The following is a 25,249-nucleotide window of genomic DNA, read 5'->3' as shown; positions in this document are numbered from 1 at the left end:
TGAGCCACGCCCGCTGGGCTTCAGGCTAATCTTGATCACTCATTCCCTCGCTCACTCACCGCTGCTTTCACTCCACACCTAAACAGTGGAAAGTGCGGATAGCAGGCCGTTATCTATGCACATCCAGGCTGGGGCTCTGTCTGTGAAGAACACCAGCAGGAGCCGCACTGACACGTCCTGAGCGTTTGATCTCTGACAAACCAATGTAGTGGTTTTTGTTTTCCTCATTTTGCTTATCTGCTTTCAACTTTTCTCCCATAAACAGTAAGTCAAGTGAGTTTGTACGTCAATTGCTACGATGAGCCACACGACGCGCGGGCCGTGGGCAAAGGGAAAGTGATGGACTCTAAGGCGCTGGAGCTGCGCTGAGATGGGGGCTGAGCTGCAGCTGCAAAGCTAAGACCCCCGGCGGCCGTGGGCATGACACTCGGATGGACAGCGGCGGGCAGGGGCGGGAGCTGTGTGGTCGCCCAGCCCAGTCCCGCCCCAGAGCAGGTAGGAGCCCTTTGCCCGTTGACTGCGCATCAGAAGGGGTGTGTGTGTGTGTGGCGCGGGGGTGGCAGGGGGGGGGGGGTCTTAAAACAGACGAGCAGGCCCCGCTGCTGCCTTTGAGGTTCAGTAGTTTGGGATCCGCCGGGAATTGGCCATTGATTGACAGGTTCCAAGTGAGGATGACGTTCCCGGTCCAGGAACCACAGTAGAAAATCCGGCCTTTAAAAAGTCCAACTCCCGCCCGGCCTATGTGGTTCAGTGGGTAGGGCGTCGGCCTGCGGACTGAAGGGTCCAGGGTTCGAGTCCGTCAGGGGCACGTGCCTCAGTTGCAGTCTCCTCGGGTAAAGATTATTTAAAAGGGAAAAAAGTTTCAGCTCCCAGCATCCCTCTTGCTGTCGGGTCTCCCCAGGTAGGTGATCCGGAGTTGCTCGGGCACCTGCCTGAGAGGAGCGCATCTTGGGGGAGCCCGCCCACACCCAGCGCCGCGCTCCCTCCGTGCTTCCTTGGAAAATGTTCCTCTGCATGGAGATGACCGGCTCCTGACCCCGCCTTCCGGGGACCCCCCTGGAACCAGGCCCTTCCGGGGGCCCTGCCTGGACCCCTGCCCGCTGCGGGCGCCCTCCGGGCCGCATTCTCCAGGTCGCTGTTCTTTGCCCCCCTGCATGGTGTCCCCGCTCCCTCCTAAAACATATAACAAATAAAATAATAAGAATTCCGCCCGGCAGGCGGGGCTCAGTGGTTGAGCGTCGACCTAGGAACCAGGAGGCTGTGGTTCGATTCCTGGTCAGGGCACAGGCCCGGGTTGCGGGCTCCATCCCCGGTGGGGGCCTTGCAGGAGGCAGCCGATCTATGAATCTCTCACCATTGACGCTTCCATCTCTCCTTCCCTTCCTCTCCGAAATCAATTTTTAAAAAATAAAACAGGAAAGTGGTTACAGGTCCTTTCCCGGGTCAGCAACCTGCCCTGGGCTTGGAGTCTGGGATGCAGCGGATCCGTCCCAGGGCGTTCCCCACGCGGGCTCGGGGGCAGGAAGACCAGGCCGAGGGCGGCACACGCTCCCGTGGCCGGAAAGGGCCTGCGCGGGCCAGGAACTTGCAGGCGGCGATGGCCGCGGAGTGACTGCTCCGGGCACCGAGTCCCCGCGCGCCGCCCGCGATGGGCCCGCCGGCCAGGCGCGCGCTGCTCCTGCTGCTCGGGGCGCTGGCGGCGCTGGAGGCGCCCGGGGTGCGGGCCGTGGACACGCAGGCCCGAGCGCGTGAGTGCGGTGCGGGCGCGGAGGAGGGGGGGCGCCTAGTTTGCGGGGAGCCGTCGGCCCCGGGCAACCCCCTCCCCAACCTTCCCGGGAGGACCGGGCCGTGGGGCGCCCAGCCTGGTCCCCACCCACGGTCCCCGCCCTGCGGATCGCTCGCAGCGCCGCCCCCCCACCTCCCCTCGACCCCGGGTGGCTCCCGGAGGCCGAGTTCGGCGGCAGGTTCCTAGCGAGTCTCGGGTTTGCGTCTCTCCTGCCGGTTGCGTCCCGTTTCCCGGCCACCGCGCCCTCGATGTGTCCTTGCGGGGTGCGTCCAGGGCGAGGGGCGCGGGGGGCGTGTGCGCAGGCGGACGGCGGGGGCCTGAGCTCCGCACCTGGGCTGGGCGCCCCCCCCCGCCCCCCGCCCCCCGTTAGGAATCTGTGCGGCGCTTGACTGTTACTCCGCCTGGAAACACAACTTCCTCCTTTTTGGGGGCTGAAGTTCGGTTCTGGGTCCAGGGGGCAGGGCCCAGGGTGCCCGCGCGGGGCCGCGTCCGCTCCGCTCTGCGGAAGTCGGGGATGGTTCAGGCGCTGATTTCACGGGCGCTCGGGGGGGCGGGGAGGGGAGGACGCCCCGGACCCCGAGACTTTAGGGATCGGGTTTCCTGGCGCCGAGGAAGCACTAGGCTAGTTTCCCAGGGGCCGAGGGCGAGCCTGCGGGGGCACAGGCAGAGGTGCGTCCATGCGCCCCTGGGTCCGCCCTGACCTTTCTGCAATGTGGGCACCCCCCGCCGTGAGAGGTCAGAGGTCAGCTTGGCCCGTGGTCGCCGGGGCTCCTGACCTTCGCGGTGGGCGTGGCTGGAGGCTGCTGCTCAGCGCGTCTCGGCCTCTGGCGGCGCTAAGTGCTCTGAGCACCGGCTCCCGGCTCCGTGCTGGGCCCCGGCCTCAGCCTGGCCCTCGGGAAGCCTGTCCGCCCGGCCGTGCCGGGCAGCGGGGTGGCGGCCACACTCGGCACAGGGAGGGCCCGCGGCGGGAGCGGCGGGACAGGCGCTGGGAGGGAGGGAAGCGCCCGCATCTGCACAGGCGGGGCCCCGGGACCCGGGTGGGAGCTGATTCGCAGCCCCGGGCTCCCGCCGCGCCCCGTCCCTTCCCCGGGCCCCAGCCGCCTCTTGCCTCCCCAGGACCGCACTCGCTGCGCTACCTGCTGATGGGCGCCACGGAGCCGGACCTGGGGCTGCCGCTGTTCCAGGCCGCGGGCTTCGTGGACGAGCAGCTGTTCGTGTTCTACGATCACGAGAGTCGCCGCGCGGAGCCCCGCGCCCCGTGGGTCAGGGCGGCCGGCCCGCTGTGGCTGCAGCTGAGCCAGAGCCTCAAAGGCTGGGACCACATGTTCACGCTGGACTTCTGGACCATCATGGACAACCGCAACCACAGCTCGGGTGCGGGAGGGCGGGCAGAGGGGAGGCCAGGCCCGGGAGGTTCTGGGCAGGAAGGAGATTTGGGGTCACGGGGAGGCAGGAAGGAGATTTGGGGTGCTGGGGAAGGAAGGAGATTTGGGGTGTTGGGGGAAGGAAGGAGATTTGGGGTGTTGGGGGGCATGGAGGAAGGAAGGAGTTTGCTTCCTGGGGTCCCTGGGTCCTGGGGATGGAGGAGAGAGCCGCCTGCCCCTTTGGTTCCTTAAGTAACGAATCGGGGGTGTTGCCAGGGCCCCACACGCTGCAGGTGGCCCTGGGCTGCGCGGTGGGGGCGGACAACAGCACCAGCGGCTTCTGGAAATACGGCTACGACGGCGAGGACCACCTGGAGTTCCGCCCCGAGGCGCTGAGCTGGAGAGCCGCAGAGCCCGGGGCCTGGGCCACCAAGATGGAGTGGGAAGAGAACGCGATCCGGGCCAGGCAGAACCGGGCCTACCTGGAGAGGCTCTGCCCCGAGCAGCTGGGGCGGCTGCTGGAGCTGGGGACCGGGGTCCTGGACCGGCAAGGTATGGCGGGCACCGTGGAGGGGGTGCGGGCACAGCTGGCGCTGGCGTCTCCAGGCGGCCAAGGCAGAGCTGAGGTTCCTGCTCTGAGGTCGCCACCCTTTGCTGGTTTGTTCATCCTCACCCGGGGAGGTTTTCCCCTCGCCTTTTTAGAGAGAGTGGAAGGGAGGGAGGAGAAAGAGAGGAGAGAGGGACTGGTTGCCTTCTGCACTCACTCCTACTGGGGCTGGGATCAAACCTGCAGCCCAGGTACGTGCCCGCGGCTGGAAATCAACCGGCAGCCTTAGGTGCCCGCGCCGCCGCTCTGACCACAGACCCACCCCAGCCAGGGCGGCTCCACCGTTTCCGTGGGACCGTCACACGGACATGAGTCCTGGCTGTCATTCCGGGTTCACCTTGCAAGTAGCCAACGATGTATCTGCTCTCAATTTAACCAAGAACCCTGGGCCTGCGAGCATGTGTGCCTTTTAGGATCAGAAACGTCAAATATCACAGGAAAACCAAAGAAACAAGAAATTACCCGGCGGCGGGGTGTGTGTGGGGGGTGTGTGTGTGTGGGGGGGGGTAGGCCAGGAGGCAGCCAGTCAGAGTGGCCGCAGCCTTGAGGCCAACACAGGTTCTCACAGCGCGTGGCCATGGGCCCTGCCGGCCACTGTCTTACAAGAATACCTCCGGCCCTTCCTCTCCCTTCTTCTCTCTCTAAAAATCAATAAAAACACATGAAAATAGTTACATATATTAAAAGAATACTTGCTGGTTGAGCCAGGTGAGATTGCCGACAGGCGCATTCAGTCATTTTCGTGCCCGTGAAGGCGGTGTTACCGGATTCAACCTAATAGGCTCACAGCGCGGAAGACGGGCCACGGGTGGGCATCCGACAGGAGGGACAGCGCCCCAGGCTGAGGGGCATGACTCCTCCCAGGACACACCTCCAAGAGCATCTTGGAACATTTTTTTAAAAAATCCTCACCCGAGCCCTGACCGGTTTGGCTCAGTGGATGGAGCGTCACCCTGCGGACTGAAGGGTCCCGGGTTCAATTCCGGTCAAGGGCATGTGCCTTGGTTGCGGGCACATCCCCAGTAGGGGGTGTGCAAGAGGCAGCTGATCCATGTTTCTCTCTCATTGATGTTTCTAACTCTCTATCCCTCTCCCTTCCTCTCTGTAAAAAATAAATAAAAAACTAAAAAAAAAATCCTTACCCGAGGATATTTTTCCATTGATTTTTAGGGAGAGTGGAAGAGACAGAGAGAAACATCGATGTGAGAGAGAGACATCAATGGGTTGCCTCGTACACCCACCCCAACCAGGGCCTGGGCCTGGGCAGCCACGGTACATGCCCTTGACTGGAATTGAACCTGTGACCCTTTGGTCCGCAGGGCGATGCTCTGCTCACTGAGCCACACCGGCCAGGGCTTGGCACTTTGGGGGTGTCTGCAGCGGGGCCTGTGCAGGGTGTCCTTCCTCCCACATGGAGCAGAAGGGAAGTGAAAGTCGGGGTGCTCCTGGGGAGGGTGGCGGGGTCCCCTCCCCACACGCTCCTCCTTCCCCCAGTGCCCCCCTCGGTGCGGGTGACGCGCCATGTGGCCTCGGCAGCGACCACTCTGCGGTGTCAGGCTCTGAGCTTCTACCCCCCCAATGTCACCATGACGTGGCTGAAGGACCGGCAGCCTCTGGACGCCAAGGATGCGGAGCCCGGGGACCTGCTGCCCAACGGGGACGGGACCTACCAGGCCCAGGTGGCCCTGGCCGTGCCCCCTGGGGAGGAGCAGAGATATGCCTGCCAGGTGCAGCACCCCGGCCTGGAGCAGCCCCTCACTGCCACCTGGGGTACGGACCAGCCCGGGCGAGGACACCCATCGAGAATGGGACAGAGGGGTCCACATGGCAGGAGGGGGTGCCCTGGGAGGGGCAGGTGCTCTGGATGGGAAGGGTGCCCTGGGCGGGAGGGGTGCCCTGGATGGGAGGGGTGCCCTGGATGGGAGGGGTGCCCTAGGTGGGAGGGGTGCCCTGGGCGGGAGGGGTGCCCTGGGCCCGGCTTCCCCGTCGCCCACTGGCTGCTGTGTTTCAGAGCCCTCCATGTCGGGCTCCCTGGTCTTTGGCGTCACCTGCGGGACCCTCATGAGTGTCATCATCGTCATCTTCTTCACTGGGGTTTTGTTCAGATTCCTGCGGAGGAGGCGGGCTTCCCGTGAGTAGGAAGATGGAGGAAGTCTGCCCAGGGTGTGGGGCTTCTGCAGGACATGGGCAGGGCCGGGGGTGGGGAGGGCCCAGGGCACCTGCTCCCTGGAGGCACTGGCTCCCCTGGGGGAACAGGAATGACAGGGTTTGCCCAGAAAGAAAGCTCGACCCCCAATAGGGGGCGTGCAGGAGGCACCCGATCCATAATTCTCTCTCATCATTGATGTTTCTCTCTCCCTTCCTCTCTGAAATCAATAAAAACATATAGACTAGAGGCCCAGTCCACAAAATTCGTGCACTCGGGGTTGGGGTGTGAGGGTCCGTTGGAGGGGTGGTCATCCCTCAGCCAGGCCTGTGCCCTCTCACAGTCTGGGAACCCTCAGGGGATGTCTGACTGACGGCTTAGGCCCACTCCCCACAGGCCTAAGCCGTCAGTCGGACATCTTTAGTGCTGCCATGAAGGTGGGAGAGGCTCCCACCACCACCACTGCGCTCGCCAGCTGTGAGCCCGGCTTCTGGCTGAGGGGCCCCCCCTGTGGGAGCGCACTGACCGCCAGGGGCAGCTCCTGCACTGAGCGTCCGCCCCCTGGTGGTCAGTGCACATTAGAGTGACTGGTGGTTCTGCCTTCGGCGGATTTGCATATTAGCCTTTTATTATATAGGATAGGATATTTTAAACATGTATTCCTTGGGGAGGGAGAGGTCAGAGTTGAGGTGAGCAGATGAGGGAGGTGAGGGAGGGGGAAGGTGATGCCCAGATTCTTGTCTCTGCAGGAGGCACCCTGGGGAGCTATGTCCTCGCCGACCGTGAATGAGGTACAGCCTGCAGACCCCGTGGGAAGGAGCCGGTAGGAGACTCAGAGCGGGCGCCCAGGTGACCTTGGTGCTGGAGGACAGAGCTGCACCCGCAGATGGGAGCCGGCCCAGGAACCCCAGCTCTCTGCCGTCCCCCGTTTAGGTTTTGGGTTCCTACCTGCCGACACCCCGCGGCCCTGTGGGTCCCAGGCTGCAGGGAGAGCCTGCCTCAGTTTCCCGCCCCCTGCGACTCCCTCCGCAGCGAGGCTACTGAAGTTTGCTGGACTCGGGATTCTCTGGAAGCTGGGAGAAGAGCCTGCGGCTTCTCTCAGGGCATCCGTCCTCCTACTGGGAATGTGCGCAGGTGCACACACTTCCCGACCCATTTCCTTTCGATCTTCCCTGTCTCTGTCCCCCAGTGGCCCCCCTGTCCCCGCCCTCTGGTCTCCTCTATGGAGAGGACCTGGGTCCTTACACTGGCCCTGGGTCCTTACACCGGCCCTTGACCATGAATCAAACGCGCGACCCTTTGGTGCAAGGGGTGACCCTCTAACCACTCAACCACACTGGCCAGGGCTGGCCTGTTCTTTCTTGCTACTGCTGCTGCTGCATATATTTGGTTGCAAAGCTGTGGCACGAGGCCTTCTGTCTCAGACGGCAGGTACCTCACGAGACCAAATATAACTCAAAAGTGTGCTGGTAGGTACTCAGTTTGGGCAAAGAGATCTCAACTATCTTTTTTTCAGTTGGATGAAGATACATGTAACATGTGCTTGCTATAGAAACGTTGAAAAGGAATTAACTTGAAACTATCATCCACTAGCCAATGATAATCTCTATGAATAATGTGTGCTCCTCAGTCTTATTGCTGCATGAAGATATAAAAAGCATCCAACGCACATATTTTAATAAATGCATGATGAACTGTGCTGAGTACTGCATGATTTTTTCTGCTGGGTTTTTCCGCCTTACATATATATATACTTACTAGAGGCTCGGTGCATGAAAATTCGTGCACTCGGTGCGGGGAGTCCCTCAGCCCGGCCTGAGCCCTCTCGCAGTCGGGGAGCCCTTGCTCCTTACCACCCGCCTGCTCGCTGCTCCTTAGCGCTGACTTGGAGGTGGGAGAAGCTCCCGCCACCACAGCTGCCTGGCTTCTGGCTGAGCAGAGCTCCCCCTGTGTGAGCGCACTGACCACCAGGGCGGCAGCTCCTGCACGGAGTGTCTGCCCCCTGGTGGTCAGTGCACATCCTAGCGACCGGTCATTCCGCTGTTCAGTCAATTTGCATGTTACCCTTCTATTATATAGGATTATGTTATTTGGGGTAACTTTGTACTGCTTCTAAATTTCTTACAATGTGTTTCATGGACTATTTTCATTAAACCCTGATAGATGACTTCACTGTTTTTCTTTGCTCCAGAAATATTACCATCTGAATTGCAACACCTTGGTTATTTTGTTAACTCCCAGAAGGGTCTCAGGTCTGGGCAGCTCTTGCTAAGTGTTCACATGCACAACAGTGTTTTGCAGACGCAGCTCTAACCAGATGGGCTTGACCTGACCCCACCCGGCAGGTTCCGCCAACTGCAGAACGAGGAATCAGCCTGGAGCGGACCAGACCGTGTGCCTAAGCCTTGGCTCGGCCTCCCTTTACTTGCTGGAAGGAACGGAAACTGCCGGAGGACAGCGTCTCCCTCCGGAGCAGAGCACCCCAAGCCGGAACGGAACGCCTGGCGTCCAGTAACGATCTTCCCTCCAACCCATGCTGGACGCACAGGGACACATGCTTTCGCTGTACATGTATGTACATGTATGTATTTCTCCTGTCCCCACAGCTTCGGCCAAGAAGCATCCTTCTCCCCCCTCCAGGATGTGTTACAATGAACTAGGCCGCCGTTTGTTTCCGCTTGGCGTTATCTCACAGGCTGGGGTTTCCAGAAACACCCTCCCTGGTCTTTACAGGACACAGGTGTGAACCATCTGCCACTGGGACTTGTTCATTGTCCTTTTTTTACAGCTGCCGTTAAAAATCTCCACGGTCCTTCAGTCTTTCTTAGCTTAATTTTTCCGGCCTCGTTCATCAGTTCTTCAGGTCAACTGCATTTGCAAAACCAAAACTTTACCTTTTAAAATCTTTTTTATTTTTTTTCCAGAGAGGAAGGGAGAGGGAGATAGAAACATCCATGATGAGAGTCATTGACCTGCACGCCTCCCAGTAGGGATGGAGCCCGCAACCCCGGCCTGTGCGGTGACCGTGACCTCCTGGTTCATAGGTCAAAGCTCACCCACTGGGCCAGGGCAGCCAGGCTGAATGCTGTTAACTTAGTTGGCTTCTGGCAAAACCGCCTGCTAAGCCTGGTATTGCGGAGATGGGCGCCCTCTGGTGGCCGCAGTCCAACAGCGCAGTGGCCCTGGGACACCCGGAGCTGGGGCTGGGGCCCTGGAGGTCATCGCTGGTGTAGAAAAGCACCTGGAAATGGGAGGAAATAAGAAATGTCACCAGCTCTGCGAATCGCTGGACTCAGACAGAAGGCAAACAAGACTGGCCATCTGTGCACAGTTGGTGAAGGGCTGCTGGGCGGTATAAGCAAAAATGTGTTATATAATAACAGCATGTACTGGAGGCATTCTTTACACACACACACACACACACACACACACACACACACACACACACACTTAAAAAAACAAGACACCTGCCGGACAGTGTGGCTCAGCGCTGACCGATAAGCCAGGAGGTCAAGGATCGATTTCCCATCGCAGCACAGGACCCTGGTGCAGGTCCCAATCAATGATTCTCTCTCATCACTGATGTTTCTATCTCTCTCCTTCTCCCTTCCTCTCTGAAATCAATATATATATACACACACACACACACACAAATATAAAGATAAAAGTGGTAATGTCTTTATACTAAAGGAGAAAAACATTTTTAAAAAGCCAAAATTCTTCCAGTTAGTTTGTGTGTGTGTGTGTGTGTGTGTGCGGGAGGGGGAGGGGAAGAGCCAAAATTCAAAAGGCCAGGGTGTGGAGTGGGAAAAGTTTATTGATCTGCAGGTCTCCAGCCTCGGAGGCCTGGGACCTAATGGGCCTCACCTCCGGCCTCTGTATTAGGTTTTTAAGGTTCAGGGGGAACAGGATGCGGAAGCCTGGCGGGCACGTTCCGATGGGAGGACCTTGGAACTTGGCTCTTTATGGTCAGAGGCCTGGACAGTGGACCCCGGCTTCAGAAAGGGCTCCCCGTTTAGGTTCCCGGCCCGTCTGGAGTCCGTGGTTTCCGGTGCGGCGGGTGGTCCAAGTTCTCTCCTCTGCGCATGCGCGGCGGCAGGCCTTGCGGTTGGGTCTGTGGTGTCTGAAACCTGCGCAGGGCGGACCCTCCGAGCTGCTCCTGCGGTTACAGTGTGTGTGTGTGTGTGTGTGTGTGTGTGTGTGTGTGTGTGTCTGTGTGTGTGTGTGTAGGCAGCGTTGGGGCGCGGGGGCGGGGGGGGGAGAGGGGGGGACAGTGAAAGTCGGGGCCCTAACAACTCTCAGTTGGGGGAGGAAGAATGTAACCTTTGGGGCAGCTCTAAAACGATACAAAAAGCATGTGCCACGCAGAGCTTCCTCCCTGTCCCCTGCCCCCGCCTCCCCTCTCCTCTGACGGGAGTCTGATGATTGTGGTCCTCCTCAGGCCAGTCTTGGGGACGAGGGGCCACATGCTCACCTGACTCCGGGAAGGCCTGCGAGACAGCCTTGCAAACTCAAGACTTAAAGTCACCACAAAGGATGGTCTGAAATTAAAATCTTTTAGTTAAAGAGAAGTTTATGGTGGGTGTCAAGTCCCAGGCCCATATCTTCCCCGACAAAGATCATCTTCGATGTTTACTGAGCCTGTTGTCTTTTTGCATCTAAGATAACACCTATGAAAAGTCAGGGTAACTTGTAACTTCCCTTTTCTGGACCCCCCAGGGCATAACGAATAGCGCTAGGACTGGAACCGCACATCCCTCATTGTTACTGTTGTCATGTTAATTGTTGACCCTTAACTACCCTGTACCCACCTGTGCAGAGGAAGCACGTGCCCATCATTTCACTTTTTATCCAATCCCTCCCTAATCCATCACCAGTGGATTTCTGTCACCCACTTACCTCTCCTCCTTGGGTTGTAATGTATAAAACAAGGTGCAAAACTGCCATTCTCCAGAGCACGATCCCAATACACTGAGATCCTGCTTCCCGGCCATTGTCTACAGTTTGGCTCAAATAAACCCAAAAAATTCTTTACAGGTTTGCATGTTTGTTTGTTTTTTACATTAACAGTGTCATTCTAAGTTTCCAAAATAGCCATTTATTTATTAACCAGAATGGGGAGAGGTGTCTCATTTTTTTTTCTTTCAACTGGAGTGACTCTCTCAGTGGGAAATTTCAAAAATTGCTTAGCCTTGTTTACAATACCAATAACCTCCTCAAAGGCCTCTCAGCGGAAGGCCCTGAGGGCTTTGTGACGACCTTAATCGCGTATTAGCCCTCCCCAACACTTAATCCCCACTTCTACAAAACGTTTATTCTTGTCTCTAAAAAGGTTGAAAGGGATTAATAAAGGAGGAAAGGGAGCTGGTTAGGAATTGCAGGCAAAGCTGTGCGGGCCAGAAGCAGGGTCCAGACAACTGCTTGTTGGAGTTTAGCGCTATGCTCCCGACTCAGGCCTTACAGACAAAGGAGCCAACTCGTAAGTGTTCAAATGGTGAAGAAGAGGAAGAGGGTTTAATGTTCAATTCTTTGTCAGCCTTTCCATCTGTCCAAACACCAGGCCCTTGGGCCCAGAGCTTCTTCATGGCCAGGCTCACACTTTCTCCAAAAGAGAAAAAGCAGTCAGAATACGTCTTTTAAAACAGGAATATTACAAGGACTAAATGGAAAAGTCCCTCCACCGACAAATCCACCATCCTTACTATGTCTACATCCCCCAGGGAACCATTACATAGTGTACTCGTTTCTCAGTGGAAATAAAAAGATTGAGCGAACCTTTTCCCGCGTCATACAACAGGAAAATGGACCCAATTTATTAACTAGCACGAAAAAAAACATTGACAGAAAAGAAACGAAAGCCTTTCAAGGAAATCTGCTCCTCCCCTTCCAGCCCCAATAAGCCCAGGTTCACTGGCCAATCACAACGTTGAAATGTTCATCTCTTCCCCTCGCTCCGCCCCCGCGATGACCTAATTTAGAAAAAAAACAGCGCGGCGCCTGTGGTTCTCAATCAGGTCCGCACACATTCTATTTAAAGGGCTGCGTGGAGCGCGAACCTTCACTGCAACTGCAGCCATGTCCGGTCGCGGCAAAGGCGGGAAGGGCCTGGGCAAGGGCGGCGCCAAGCGCCACCGCAAGGTGCTGCGCGACAACATCCAGGGCATCACCAAGCCCGCCATCCGGCGCCTGGCGCGGCGCGGCGGCGTCAAGCGCATCTCCGGGCTCATCTACGAGGAGACGCGCGGGGTGCTCAAGGTCTTCCTGGAGAACGTGATCCGCGACGCCGTCACCTACACGGAGCACGCCAAGCGCAAGACGGTCACGGCCATGGACGTGGTCTACGCGCTCAAGCGCCAAGGCCGCACCCTCTACGGCTTCGGCGGCTGAGGCCGCCCCCCGCCCCGGCTCCCCCCAAAGGCCCTTTTCAGGGCCGCCCACCCCCTCTCGGAAGAGCTGCGCGCGCTCCGGTGCTCGTTTACTTGTGGGCACTTCTGTTTGATGTCTGCGCGGCTTAATCTTCGGTTCGCAGGGCGCCGGCGCCCTCGGCTCAGCGGGAGGGAGCGGGGACTTACGGGGTGACCCGCAGGAGCAAGCAAATGGGAGAGGTCCTCGCTAGGTTCGGGCTCTCATCGGAGGATATGAATTCCTGGAGGCCCCACTTTAATTTTTCTGGCAGGGACTTCACTCTATCGCGTCCCCCAATAACCACCACAGGCCGTGGTTGGGGAGAAGATTGCTGTGGCGCGGAGCCCTGCGAGGGCGGTCCACCTGGTTCCTAGTGCGGGAAGAGGGAGGGGGAGGGGGAGGGGGGGAGGGGAGGGGGAAGGGGGAGGGGAGTTGAATAGACTTTACAAATCCGGTGTGTGAGGTGCAGTGAGACGATCACGGTAACCCACTGCGTAGAATTCGACCTGGACGGAAAGGCTGGGTGTTCATGCCTGACCGACTTGCCCCGGGCGATGTCGGGAAAGCTCACTGTGAACTCCTCCCTTCTTTCCAGGGTTTGGGTGTAAATGTAATGGCCTTCGCTGATTTCTGTTAGGCCTCAGGCCGGGCCCCTCCCTAAGCCCGAGGCCAAGCTGTTTGTAAATTACCTTTGACTGAGGGGGTCGGGCTTTAACTCTGGTCTCTAACTCCCTCCGCCCTCCGGCCCGGCGTCCGTTTGTGAAGTGAGAGATCCCGCCGCACCAGCTCTCAGGCGCCTCCCCCACCCCACTCCCAGGGCTGCCAGCTGTTCTTCCTTCTTACTTATTTTTCCTTTTATTTTTTCGTTTTCCATTTTAAATGTGCCAGCTATAAACAGTGGGGAATTTTTTGTTGTTATGGACCATTCAAACATTACAATATGGTTATAAAAGGTGTTATGTCCTCAGGTTGAATCCACAGACTCGCTTTCTGTAACAAAACCAAAGGCCGTTTGAAGATTTCCAGAACCTTCTCACGATGGGCCGCTGGGCGTGGCCGGAACGCTAGTTCCTGTGGCCTGATCCACGGTTATGCCAATGAAGCCCCTTGGGGACAAGCTCTCAGGGACAATACCCGGTGCGGGTGGAAAACCAGGTTAAATTTCGGGGCTGGGATTACTGGGCCATTTTTCTGTGGCTAAAGGAAGGGGTTAATTGCTGTTCCCAGAACGGTAGGGAAAACCTTGGTGGGTTTACTTTTTTGTTGTTTTATTGATTTCAGAGATGGGGGGAGAGAGAGAGAAACATCAATGAGAATCATGGATCAGCTGCCTCCTGCATGCCCCCAACGGGGTTGGAGCTTGCAACCCAGGCATGTGCCCTGATCAGGAATTGAACTGTGACCTCCTGGTTCAAGGTCAACCCTCAACCACTGAGCCACGCCGCCCTGGCTGCTAACTTGCTGTGTGCCGGGTGCTAAAAGGCCGGAGCAGCACAGGGGCCCATGGGGTTGAGGAACGGGTTTTAGACATGTGACTTGAGCGATGCTGGGAGACCGGTGGCTGCAGGGTGGGATGAGGCCAGTTGTTGGTCCCTTTTCCTGGGAGAAATGAGGGTCTGCGGGTCCGAGGTCAGTCCAACGCTTGTCAGGTGACCAAAGCCTATTTCCAGAACATCTCCAGCCTCCAAGGAAACTGGGTGTCATATCCAAGCGAGGCTTGCACTCGGGGCTGATTCTACACAAATTGAAGCCATGATGTCAGTCGTTGTTCATATGAGACACAATTTAAATCTTTTCCTTAGAGGCCCAGTTGTACAAATGAGTTCTGAAAGGGTCGGAGCTAGTGAGCCACCTGGAGAAGATGCTCAACTTGGAAGGATGTGGCACATCCTTTTGCACTTAAACACCAAGGCCCAGAATAGGATTAACAGTATGAATTTCATATTTACAATGATTTTTAATAAGAATGCCAAGTCACAGTGAAAATAAGCTAATTTTAAAATGAGAAACATGCATTAACTTGGAGCGTTTTCCCATACAAGCAGTTTTTGTTTACAAACGTTTGAGGCAGACCCTAACAACTGTGCGGCCTCCAACATTTCCCTAGAGACCAGGGTTAGCATTTTTCTGCCTGTGGGGCACCACCTATACACTCTTCCTAAATAAAATACATGGAGCCACAATCGTATTAAACAGAGCAATCATATTATCCAACCAACTTTTAAAAAATGTGACAATAGCATAGTAACTATATACTATGGAAATAAGGATAAATAGCATTTCAATACTCTTGTGACAAATGTAAATATTTGTGACTTTTACTGGCTAATCACTCATAATGTAAACAAAACCAGTTTAACATTAAAGATGTAAAAAAAAATTCTTTATAATCCAAATTCTGGCACTTTGATGTCTGTGTATGACCCCTACAATGCCCGTGGACACCAGACTTAAACAACCTTTTGCCCGGCTGGCATGGCTCAGTGGTTGAGCATCAACCTATGACCCAGGAGGTCAGGGCACATGCCCGGGTTGTGGGCTCGATCCCGAGTGGGGCCCAGTGCAGGAGGCAGCCGATTCTCCTCGTTGATGCTCCCCCCTCCCTCTCTGCAATCAACAAAAAAATCCCATCAGGATGACACCACATAAAAGTAAAACGCAATGTGGCACTTGTTAAAGAAAAATTTAGGTATGTTGGGGCTCTGGGCAGCTCTCCACCCCTCTCTCTCTACATAGCACTGGCACTTCCGGTAGAGCCGAAGTTGACACGGGCATGAGGTGTTCTAGCCGAGGGTACACGCCGGCATCTGGAGCCGGGCAGCGCCGGGGTATTTTAGGCAGAACTGCGCACATGCAGGTCCTAACAGGCCTGTCCGAGTCTCACCAAACATCTCACCTCATCGCGCGCTTGCAAGGAGGTTGACCTGGCGGCCATGAGCTTCCAGCCGCCCCCAGTGCTGTGCCGTTTTACTGTGACTTGGGTGGCTCTTAAAAGAGCCTTTGGGTTTATTTTGTGTCCTTTTTCGTTCGAAGATGGGCCTTTTACTTCTTAGAGGCTCCCTTCCTGGGCTTGTTCTTCTGCTGGGTCGCCTTGGGCCTCCCGGCCGGGGGCTTGTCGGCCTTGGCCTTGGCCGGGCTCTTCCGCGGGGGCCGGCCCTTGGGCCCCGCCGCCTTCCTGACGCCTCGGGCGGCCTTCGGGGATGCCGATGCCCGCGGCTTCTGAGCTCTCTTGTTGGCGCCGGAGCTCTTGGGGGACTTGGCCTCCCGGGACAAGACCAGCTTCTTGCCCTTGGCGGCCGCGGCCTTCTTGACCTTGACCAGCTCGGGAGCCGCCTTCTTGCTGAGCCGGAAGGAGCCCGAGGCGCCGGTGCCCTTGGTCTGCAGCAGGGTGCCCTTGCTCACCAGGCTCTTGAGCACCAGCTTGATGCGGCTGTTGTTCTTGTCCACGTCGTAGCCCGCGGCCGCCAGCGCCTTCTTGAGCGCGGCCAGCGACATGCCCGCCCGCTCCTGGGACAGCGACAAGGCCTCCGTGATGACCTTGGACACCGACGGGCTGGGCGTCTTGCGAGTCACGCCCGCCAGGCCCACCTGCTTCTTCCCTCGCTTCTTGACGGTCGGCTTCGCCATGAAAGCCGGGCCAGGCTCAGCCGGGTCCACAGGGGCCGTCTCGGACATCCCAGGGCGGAGGGTCCACAGGGGAGAGCCAGGGAGGAGCGTCAAGCGCCGGGAGGGGGAACCTCACGCCTTATATAGGGCGGGGCGTGCTCTGATTGGTGCGTCGCCTAGGCCTCGCCCCGCCCCTTGCGGCGGGGAGGAGCGTTTGTGTTTGTTTTCCCCCCAAAACTTGAAGCCCACAAACATCGTCTGCACAGAAGGGCCGGGTTCCCCTGCCGGAAGGTGCTTGGGGAGCTGGACTTCACACGCCTTCTCACCTTTTCCGGAAAAATGGCCCAAGATGCCCAAACGACTCCACAAAACCCTCGATTGTCAGCAAATTCAAGGAGAAGCTCCCGATTTCCTCTTTCCCTTGTAAACGTAACATTGCTTTTTGGCTGGAGACTTATCCCACCTTTTCTCAGTGACCTTCCAAACGGTGGAGTGGAGAAAAGACATTAGTCCTGCCCCAAATTTCATCGACAATTGTGCATGTGTGTGAAGGAACTAACACAGATCTCTTAGAGGCCTCCTGCAGAACTGGATGCTTCTAGAATCGTCTAAAAGCTGCAGGGTCTGCCCTTGTTTGGACAAACACAATCTGATCAGCCATAATGTGCAAGGTGTGTGGGTTGCTTCTGACAAAAACCAGCCCTGGGTCCCTGCAGCCTGATCAGAGAGCCTCGAGGATGGAGCCAGTAGCACTGAGCTCACACATGGTGTCTCCCGGGCCCAAACCAGGTCACCCAGCCCGGCCAGCGAGGCTCAGGGGTTGAGTGTCGACCTGTGAACCAGGAGAGGCTGTGGTTCAATTCCCCATCAGGGCACATGTCCAGGTTGTGGACTTGATCCCGGGTAGGGGGCATGCAGGAGGCAGCCGATCCATGATGCTCTCTTATCATCATCATTCTCTCTCTCTCTCTCTCTCTCTCTCTCTCTCTCTCTCTCTCTCTCTCTTCCTTCCTCTCTGACATCAATAAAAACATATTAAAAATAAATAAATCAGGTCACCTTCATGGGAACCACAGACCCAGACCAGGCCCAGGCGTGGCTGGCAGGTGTGTCTGCAGAGCTGTGGGGCGAGAGGCATGGGGACAATTGTCCAGGATGTTTCTCCGAGTTTCCTGGAACTCACCGCAGGGAGCGGTCAGGGTCTGAGTTTGCTCGCTAAGCTGGGGCCTCCTGGAAGGCCGCCCAGGGAGCAGTGCAGGGGGTCAGGGGCCTGGGTCGGCAGAGGGAACCGCGGGAAGATGCCTCCCTGCTTGCCTGAGGAACTGGCAGCTCTGCAGACAGCAGAGACGCGGGAGGTTTTCCAAGAGAAGGGTTGTGCGTTGTTGCGGTCGTCTTGATACAGTCAAGAGAGCCTTTCTCATGGGGAAGTTAGGAGGCATATGAGATCAGGTGGCCCTCGCCGGTTTGGTTCAGTGGATAGAGCCTTGGCCTGTGGACTGAAGGGTCCCCAGTTGGATTCCCGGTCAGGGCACATGCCTGGATTACGGGCTGCAGGAGGCAGCTGATCAATGAGTCTCCCTCACCATTGATGTCTCTCTCTCTCTCTTTCTTTCTTTCTCTCTCTCTCTCTCTCTCTCTCTCTCTCTCTCCCTCTCCTTTCCTCTCTGAAATCAGTAAGAATATATTTTAAAATGTGTATAAAAGAGACAAGGTAGGTGAGAGTAGTTTCAGTTGAATGCAGCCAAACACAGTTTTTCACTCCAGCAGAGTCCTGGGCAGAGGAGGCACCTGATAAATATTAGGTGTTTATTTTGTTGTAGTTTTTTAACCTAAGATCCTATTTATTTTTACATAGTGCCTCCCCGTGGAACAATTACAATTATGTCCATCGTTTTTCAGCAGATTATTTCGTATGGGGTCATAGCTAAGAAAAATGTGTGAGGGGAGAAATTACCCTCACTAATAATGAAATAAGGAAAACTTCCACACAAAAAATTTGGCCTATCAGGTTAACAGTGCTTTAAAAAAAATCTGTGTAAATATGAGTTCTGTAACAGAAATTTCCATATTATGTTGGGATTATTAATTGGCATGGCCCTTCTGAATGAAAAGCTGGCACTGTGTATTAAGAGCCTTGAAAATGATTTTACCTTGTGGTTTAGTATTTCTACTTCTAGAATTCTATCCAAAGGAAGTAATTGAATATTAAAACATAGATTTATGTACAAAGATGTGTGATTTGTATGATCTATAATGCATAGAGGTGGAACTCAATCTAAACAGCCAATAACAGAAGACGAATTACACAAATAGCAACATCTATACAAATTGTGTTTCTAAGAATATTCCCTAGAAAATTGTATGTATGTATGTATATATATATATATATAGCACGATACCTATATTTGCTTTATATATTTCTCTTTTCACAAATTTCTACAATGGCACATTTAATATTTTTATACTCAGAGGAAAAAATGATGTTTTAAGCCAGGTTCTTAATTATTCTTCCACAATTGTTAGAAATATGCCTTTATTTTCTAGTATCTCTCATTTTCATTGGCTAGTGAGATGTCACAGTGTCCAGCAGTAACCAGTGATGGGGAAAGATGTGTCTAAAGCCCATTTGCTCCTCCTGTAAAAAGGGAAAGATGGGTTAATTCACTTCTATAATCATCAGATACCTGATCTTGTACTAGACTCTGAGAATAGCAGTCATAATGGTGATGGGCAATTCACTGGGGTTTGTTCTGTGCCAGGCACTGTGCTAGGCACTTTGTAGATCCACCAGTGCATTTAACCTGCGACAACCTCCCATCATCCTCTCTGATTTTGGGGATGAGGAGGGGAGGGCTAGAAGAGGTAGTTTCCCAGGGGACACAGCTATTGGATGTTAACCCACAACCCCTAGCACCTGAGTCTATGTACACTCTTAAATAAAGGACGAATATGATCTAGTCAGTGTCCTGTCTTTTTAAAATCTATTTATTTTTTAAAATATTTTTTATTGATTTCAGAGAGGAAGGGAAAGGGAGATAGAAACATCAATGAGAGAACATTGATGGGCTGCCTCCTGCATGCCCCCTACTGGGGATCGAGCCCACAACCTGGGAATGTGCCCTTGACTGGAATAGAACCCGGGACCCTTCAGTCCGAGACCTCCTTGTTCATAGGTCAGCGCCCACCCTCTGGGCGAGCTCAGACCCCATTGGGTGACAGCTAGACAATCAAAGACAATCAAGTGGAAACTGTGTGGCAGTTACCCCAGAACCACGGGAAGGGCTGGTCATGGAACCCTCCCAGGAAGGCCGGGGCCAAGCAGAGGCCTGCAGGGTGAGGAGGAGTTTTCAAGGAAGGAAGGAGGGAGCAGGGGAACCTAACAGAAAGGCCCAGCATATGTGGGAGGCAGGAGACGGGAAAGCAGGGTGTGGGCAAATCTGGCTGCAGAACAAGAGAGAGAGGAACTAGAAGAAGAAAAAAAAGAAGAGAAAATAACAAACAAACCATCAAAAAGACGGGGGAAGGAGAGAGAGAGAGAGAGAGAGAGAGAGAGAGAGAGAGAGAGAGAGAGAGACAAATGAGGCCACAGGCAGTGTGCTGGGCAAGTCCCTGTCTCACCGTGGGTCAGGTATTTGGAAAATCTTAAAGGCAAGTTCAGGCCCATCCCAGAGCCTACACTTGCGGTGGAGCAATGCTGCGCAGCCACTGCGCTAGCACCATCTGTTTCTGGTCTGTGTTTCACAGCTGCTATCTCATTCCACCCTCACCCCATCTTCGCCAGTCGGTAATTATTACCACTGGCAGGCTCAGAGCGGTGCGGTTGTCATAGTAACTCCGACATTTAGCTAATTGTTAACACATCCTGTGCTGCAAGCAGGTGTGAAAGCAATAGATTGGTTTCACCCAACAATGTTAACAAGATAATTTACAGCCCCAACCGGTGTGGCTCAGTGGATATTGCATCGGCCTGAGGACCGAAAGGGTCAGGGTTCGATTCCAGTCAAGGGCATGTACCTCGGTTGCAGGCTCCTCCCCAGCCCAGGCCCTGGTTACACATCAATGTCTCTCTCTCTGTCTTTCCCTCTCTCTCTCTAAAAAAAAAAAAAAAAAAAAAAATCAATGGGAAAATATCCTCGGGCGAGGATTAAAAATAAAAATAATTATTAAAAGATAATTTATAAAATAGAAAGAGGGGAGAAAAAATCTGCAGACTGTCTAGGAACAAGATACGGCCGTACATTATTTTCTGTAGAAAAGAGCTTCCTTTGAGCAATCTGTTCCTGCAGGAACCAAGAAGTGGCGCAGAAAACAATTAGTGCTTTTCCCAAACTCCAGGGTCCTGGGGGAGTCGTGGCAGCTGCCGGCCTCTGGGTGACCAGCGATGGGGCTCAGCCTCAGTTGTACCATTTCCAGCACCAAAATATCTCAGCCCGGCCTCCCCCCGTTTGGTTTCATAAAGGGAGTGACCACGTGGACTTCAGTCTCTTCTCACATTGAGTCATCTGTATATTAGAGGAGGAGGGCAATCACACATAAGAAATACTTGAAATCCGAATTGTCTCCAAATATTTAATTGGCTTTTCTCAATGAGAATAATCAGTTTCAAAGATTAGTTCGATTCCGTTCAGTGAAATCAGTGTTTCTTAAAAACGATTTGCAGCTCGTCAAGGGCACATGTTGGCAGTCACTTCAGTTCTCGCTTCCCTCTTCCTGTGAGTGTCTTGTGTTTGCCTTTCATCCAGCTCCAGAACAAAGCTTAGAACATAGCCATGAGCTCACGCAATGACAACTCCAGTTCCAAAGTATACTTACCTTATCAGCATAAATAAGACAATACATATTTTACTGAATTCACTGTATTAACAAATAGTAGGAAATTCCTACTGTGGAGGAAAAAGGGGCCACATGCTCACCTGACTACCTCCGGGAAGGCCTGCGTGGAGGCCTTGCCAACTCCAGAGACCTAAAGCGACCACAGAGGAGGGTCTGAAATTAAAAACCTTTAAATAAGAAAGCAGTCTATGGTGGGTAGTCATGTCCTAGGCCAGTGTCCTCCCTGACAAAGACCAACTTCCGTCTTTCCTGAGCCCGTTGTCCTTTTGCATCTAAGATAACACACCTCGGGAAAGTCAGGGTAACTGTAACTTCCCTTTCCCCACCCCTCAGGGCACAGCTGGCCACCAGGGCGGAGACCACAGGTTCCCTCACTGTGACTGTTAGCGTGTTAGTTGCTGACTGTAACTCCCCTGCACCCACCTGCGTAGAGGCAGCCTGCGTCCATCATTTCACTTTTTGTCCGATCCCAGGGTCCCCCCCACCCCCGCTTTGCTTTCTCCCGTCTCCCTCATCATCGCCAATAGATTTCATGTGACCCGCTCATGTCTCTGCCTTTGACGGTGATTTATTAAACACGGTGAAAACCCCCATCTTCAGAGCGCTGTCCCGACGCACTGAGATCCTGCTTCCCTGCAAGTGTCGACAGTTTGGCTCAAATAAACCCCAAAATTCTTCACAGGTTGGGACGATTTTCACGTTAACACAGTCATGTGAACGCAGTGTGGCTGCGCCAGGAGGGAGTGGTCACGTGAAGGAGGGGGCTACCCACGTGAACTCGGGGCCATGGCCCGGGAACAAGAATTTTACTAATTTTAAGAATGTTACTAAGGCTGTGGCCCCGCCCCATCACAAGGAAACAGAATTTCCGGAGGATGAGGCCCGGAAATCAGGATTTTAAAAAGATTCCCAGGTGATTCTATCGTGCAGCCAAGGTGGAGAACCACTGCTCTAGTCCTATTTACAATGACTTTTTCCTTCTCTCTCCTAACCTGGGAGGACATGACAGCACAGGAACTTAGAGCGATGGAGGCACGCACCTTGGAGGCGCTAGACACTGGAACCTGAAGCAATCAGTGGGGTTTATGGGGCCTCGGCCAGGGCCGTGCACATGCGTTTCCGCCCCAACGAGGCCGGCCAGGTGACACCCTTCCCCAGGCATCTGTGAGGAGACAGCTGCTTTCAAACGGAGACCCCTGCCTAGTGCCAAATCGATCTTGGAAAAACCCACAGGATCCTTCTAAATCACACAGCATTTTATCCTAAATTGTAAAAGCCTGTTTTTGTAATTGTAAACCTCATTTCCTGTAACCATTTCCATGTTTTTTTTAAGTACTTGTGATTTCGTTACATTGTTCATTTTTCTTATGTTTTGACTTTTAGGTAGACAGGAAGAGGAAGTGAAAAATAACAGTAAGACACACATGGGCTGCCTCCTGCAGATCAAGCCTGCAACCCAGGCATGTGCCCCGATCAGAAATCGAACCCGGGACCTCTTGGTCCATAGGAGCTCAATCCACTGAACTACACCAGCCGGACACCCCCCATGTTCCTAACAGAAAGCACCACTTAACCCAAGGTGGGGAGACCGCATGCTAGGTTTGGAAAAAAAGTTACTTTGCGCTGAAGTCTTGGTTGGGAGCAAGGATCACACGTACATAAGGGCGGGCCCCAGCTCCCAGCCCACAGCACGTTTGTGGTTGGACCTGTAGGACCCGTTTTAAACAACCTTCAGGGCTTTGCCACAACTAGATCACGCAGTTTTTCAAGTTTCTGCCTACAGCGCTCTTCGGAAAACGTGGGTGGCTCTGAAAAGAGCCTTTGGGTCAGGAGTGAGGCCGCGTGCTCGCGCGCCTACTTGGAGCTGGTGTACTTGGTGACGGCCTTGGTGCCCTCGGACACGGCGTGCTTGGCCAGCTCGCCGGGCAGCAGCAGGCGCACGGCCGTCTGGATCTCGCGGGACGTGATGGTCGAGCGCTTGTTGTAATGCGCCAGGCGCGACGCCTCGCCCGCGATGCGCTCGAAGATGTCGTTGACGAACGAGTTCATGATGCCCATGGCCTTGGACGAGATGCCGGTGTCGGGGTGCACCTGCTTGAGCACCTTGTACACGTACACCGAGTAGCTCTCCTTGCGGCTGCGCTTGCGCTTCTTGCCGTCCTTCTTCTGCGCCTTGGTCACCGCCTTCTTGGAGCCCTTCTTCGGGGCGGGCGCGGACTTGGCTGGTTCCGGCATCCTGAGACCTCAAGAGACTTGGAGAAAAATGCGGCTGGAGTGGAATCTCCGCTACTTATAGGGACTTTATGCTAATGAGGGATTCAGAGATCCTCTTAGTTTATTGGCAGACACACGCCAAGGCTGTCATCCTTGGGCGGGCCTATGCAAATGAGGTATGGAAATTAGGAGGTCCTATTGGTTATGTGACTGAGTCTGTTCCTAGCTAATCAGACACCTCCATTTGCTCCCAGGACCTGCCTATAAAAACGGCCATGTTCCACCTACTCCCAGAACTGGTCTGCTCGGGCGAGTACCCACCTTTCTTTTTCCAAAGACTTTTTTTCATTTTCCAATGTCGGGACGCGGCAAGCAGGGCGGCAAGGCGCGTGCCAAGGCCAAGTCTCGCTCCTCGCGGGCCGGGCTGCAGTTCCCCGTGGGCCGCGTGCACCGGCTGCTCCGCAAGGGCAACTACGCCGAGCGCGTCGGGGCGGGCGCGCCCGTGTACCTGGCGGCGGTGCTGGAGTACCTGACGGCCGAGATCCTGGAGCTGGCGGGCAACGCGGCGCGCGACAACAAGAAGACGCGCATCATCCCGCGCCACCTGCAGCTGGCCATCCGCAACGACGAGGAGCTCAACAAGCTGCTGGGCAAGGTGACCATCGCGCAGGGCGGCGTGCTGCCCAACATCCAGGCCGTGCTGCTGCCCAAGAAGACCGAGAGCCACCACAAGGCCAAGGGCAAGTGATTGGACGGGCATCGCAGCTTCCGGAAACGCTTTGAAACCCAAAGGCTCTTTTCAGAGCCCCCTACCCACCTCCTAGGGAGAGCTGATGTCACTTTAGGTTAAAGGGGGAAATGCACAGGAAGGTAAGCTTAGCTTCTCCAGAGCTGTGGGGTACGAACATTTTCTTTAAAGAAAAGGCCCAGTGTTGCTAAAAATGGAGCAGCCTGTATAGGAAGTGGCAGGCGATATGCTCTCGAAATAAACACGCATTTCAAACAGTCGCAGAACCTGGCTTGTTTCCGGAACCGGTTAACTGCAGCCCTGGGTTGAGGTCTGTAAACTTCAGGTTGCAAATGACAGGTCCGGGGAGGCGAACTTTCCCCGCGGGTGCGTAGCCTCCCCGCCCTGTCCCGAGGGCGTTAGTCTCGGCTCCGGTTAAATAACAACCAAGCACCATCTTAGAAGCTTCCGAGGGCGGGGAACGGGCCCCTGAGACCGGCTCCCGGGCTGGCGGAGAAGACAGCCTGGATGTAGAGCCGAGCGGCGTCTTCTCCCCACTGGCCAGGCTGAGACTGTGGCCAGTTCATAACCCCGGGGACTCGGTTCTATCGCTTGCAAGTCGGGGGTAAGTTGATGGCGTCTTTCGCTTCTTGGGTCAGTTAACCATTTAACGCCCCTAACCTGTAGTTGAACAAACTACATTTTATACAACTAATACGTGCTGTGCTGGGATTTCAGTTCTAAGGCCCATGTTCCCAGCGCAGCTGGAAAAGGAACACAACAGGGCCTTTCGCTCCCCCCACAACAGTTGGCAGGGATCCGATCATTCAGCTGCATCAACCCCAAGAAGCGCAGATCTGGACGGAGGGAAAAAATCCTTAGGATTCTCAGGCCGGCGTAGCTCAGTGGTTGAGCGTCGACCTATGAACCAGGGGTCGTGGTTCAATTCCTGGTCAGGGCACAGGCCCGGGTGGCAAGTTCCATCCCGTGGGGGGCGTGCAGGAGGCAGCCATCAATGATTCTCTCTCATCAGTGATGTTTCTCTCTCTCCCTCTCCCTTTCTCTCTGAGATCAATAAACATTATTTTTAAAGAGTATTAGGACAGTATTTTCCAGGGTTGAATCTCACCAAGGTTTTCTGGTTGGCCCATCCCCCTATGCCCCACCCTCCCTCTCTTCCCCCCTCGCCATGCAGCCACTTCTTGTGCTAAAGCCAAACTGGCGGGAAAACAAGTGAGCACCTGGATGGCCTCCCGTTGAGCACCTGGGGGGGTGGGGTGGGGGTGGGGGTGGGGAGTGCGATTCTAATGGGACTGAGCTCATCAAACTGGGCTTTTGCTAAAGGCCCAGGCCCACTGAGACCAGGTTCTGTCCTCCCAGCGCTCCTTGTAGGTTGAACTGGGATCCTCGGTTCGGAATTGCCTCACCTGGGCCTCAGGACCCTTTTCACTCACCGTCCAGGTTGCCTTTGAACCCAGCCCCGACTCTGACCAGGTGTGTGAGCTGGGCCAGGTGTTGGCGCTCTCGCCTCCTCCGTGTCTTGGCTCACTTGTGGCTGGAA

At 55.1% G+C, this 25,249-nt stretch overlaps 5 protein-coding genes across 6 annotated transcripts; 3 read left to right on the top strand and 2 right to left on the bottom strand.

Moving 5' to 3' along the window:
- The first annotated feature begins 1,553 nt into the window (after positions 1-1,553).
- HFE (homeostatic iron regulator) lies at positions 1,554-7,605 on the top strand. 2 transcript variants are annotated; one of them, XM_081111883.1, is made up of 6 exons: positions 1,554-1,748; positions 2,903-3,160; positions 3,427-3,702; positions 5,252-5,527; positions 5,769-5,888; positions 6,653-7,602. In XM_081111883.1, exons 1-6 carry the CDS (start codon positions 1,649-1,651, stop codon positions 6,691-6,693), a joined length of 1,071 nt encoding a protein of 356 aa, XP_080968009.1. In that variant the 5' UTR covers positions 1,554-1,648; the 3' UTR covers positions 6,694-7,602. The 2 variants fall into 2 exon arrangements, with proteins under 2 accessions (XP_080968009.1, XP_080968010.1); XM_081111884.1 differs by lacking the exon at positions 1,554-1,748 and adding an exon at positions 2,214-2,455 and having other exon boundaries at positions 6,653-7,605.
- A 4,368-nt stretch (positions 7,606-11,973) lies between these two features.
- On the top strand, positions 11,974-12,290 carry LOC308534755 (histone H4; the record flags this gene model as incomplete). Its single annotated transcript, XM_081113311.1, has 1 exon — positions 11,974-12,290. The coding sequence occupies exon 1, from the start codon at positions 11,979-11,981 to the stop codon at positions 12,288-12,290; it is 312 nt and encodes a 103-aa protein (XP_080969437.1). The 5' UTR covers positions 11,974-11,978.
- Positions 12,291-15,350: 3,060 nt separating this feature from the next.
- Positions 15,351-15,983, bottom strand: LOC308534571 (histone H1t-like; the record flags this gene model as incomplete). The annotated part of the gene is made up of 1 exon (XM_081113110.1): positions 15,351-15,983. The coding sequence occupies one exon, from the start codon at positions 15,981-15,983 to the stop codon at positions 15,351-15,353; it is 633 nt and encodes a 210-aa protein (XP_080969236.1).
- Positions 15,984-22,601: 6,618 nt separating this feature from the next.
- On the bottom strand, positions 22,602-22,982 carry LOC308534388 (histone H2B type 1-C/E/F/G/I; the record flags this gene model as incomplete). The annotated part of the gene is made up of 1 exon (XM_081112876.1): positions 22,602-22,982. One exon carries the CDS (start codon positions 22,980-22,982, stop codon positions 22,602-22,604), a length of 381 nt encoding a protein of 126 aa, XP_080969002.1.
- A 302-nt stretch (positions 22,983-23,284) lies between these two features.
- Positions 23,285-23,819, top strand: LOC308534366 (histone H2A type 1). The gene has a single exon (XM_081112852.1). The coding sequence runs from the start codon at positions 23,317-23,319 to the stop codon at positions 23,707-23,709; it is 393 nt and encodes a 130-aa protein (XP_080968978.1). The 5' UTR covers positions 23,285-23,316; the 3' UTR covers positions 23,710-23,819.
- Positions 23,820-25,249: the final 1,430 nt, after the last annotated feature.

The sequence above is a fragment of the Myotis nattereri genome (assembly GCF_964212035.1).
Source record: "Myotis nattereri genome assembly, chromosome: 18".
NCBI lineage: Eukaryota > Metazoa > Chordata > Mammalia > Chiroptera > Vespertilionidae > Myotis > Myotis nattereri.
Note: the sequence above shows the minus strand (reverse complement) of the source record. Positions and strands in the feature narration are given on the sequence as shown.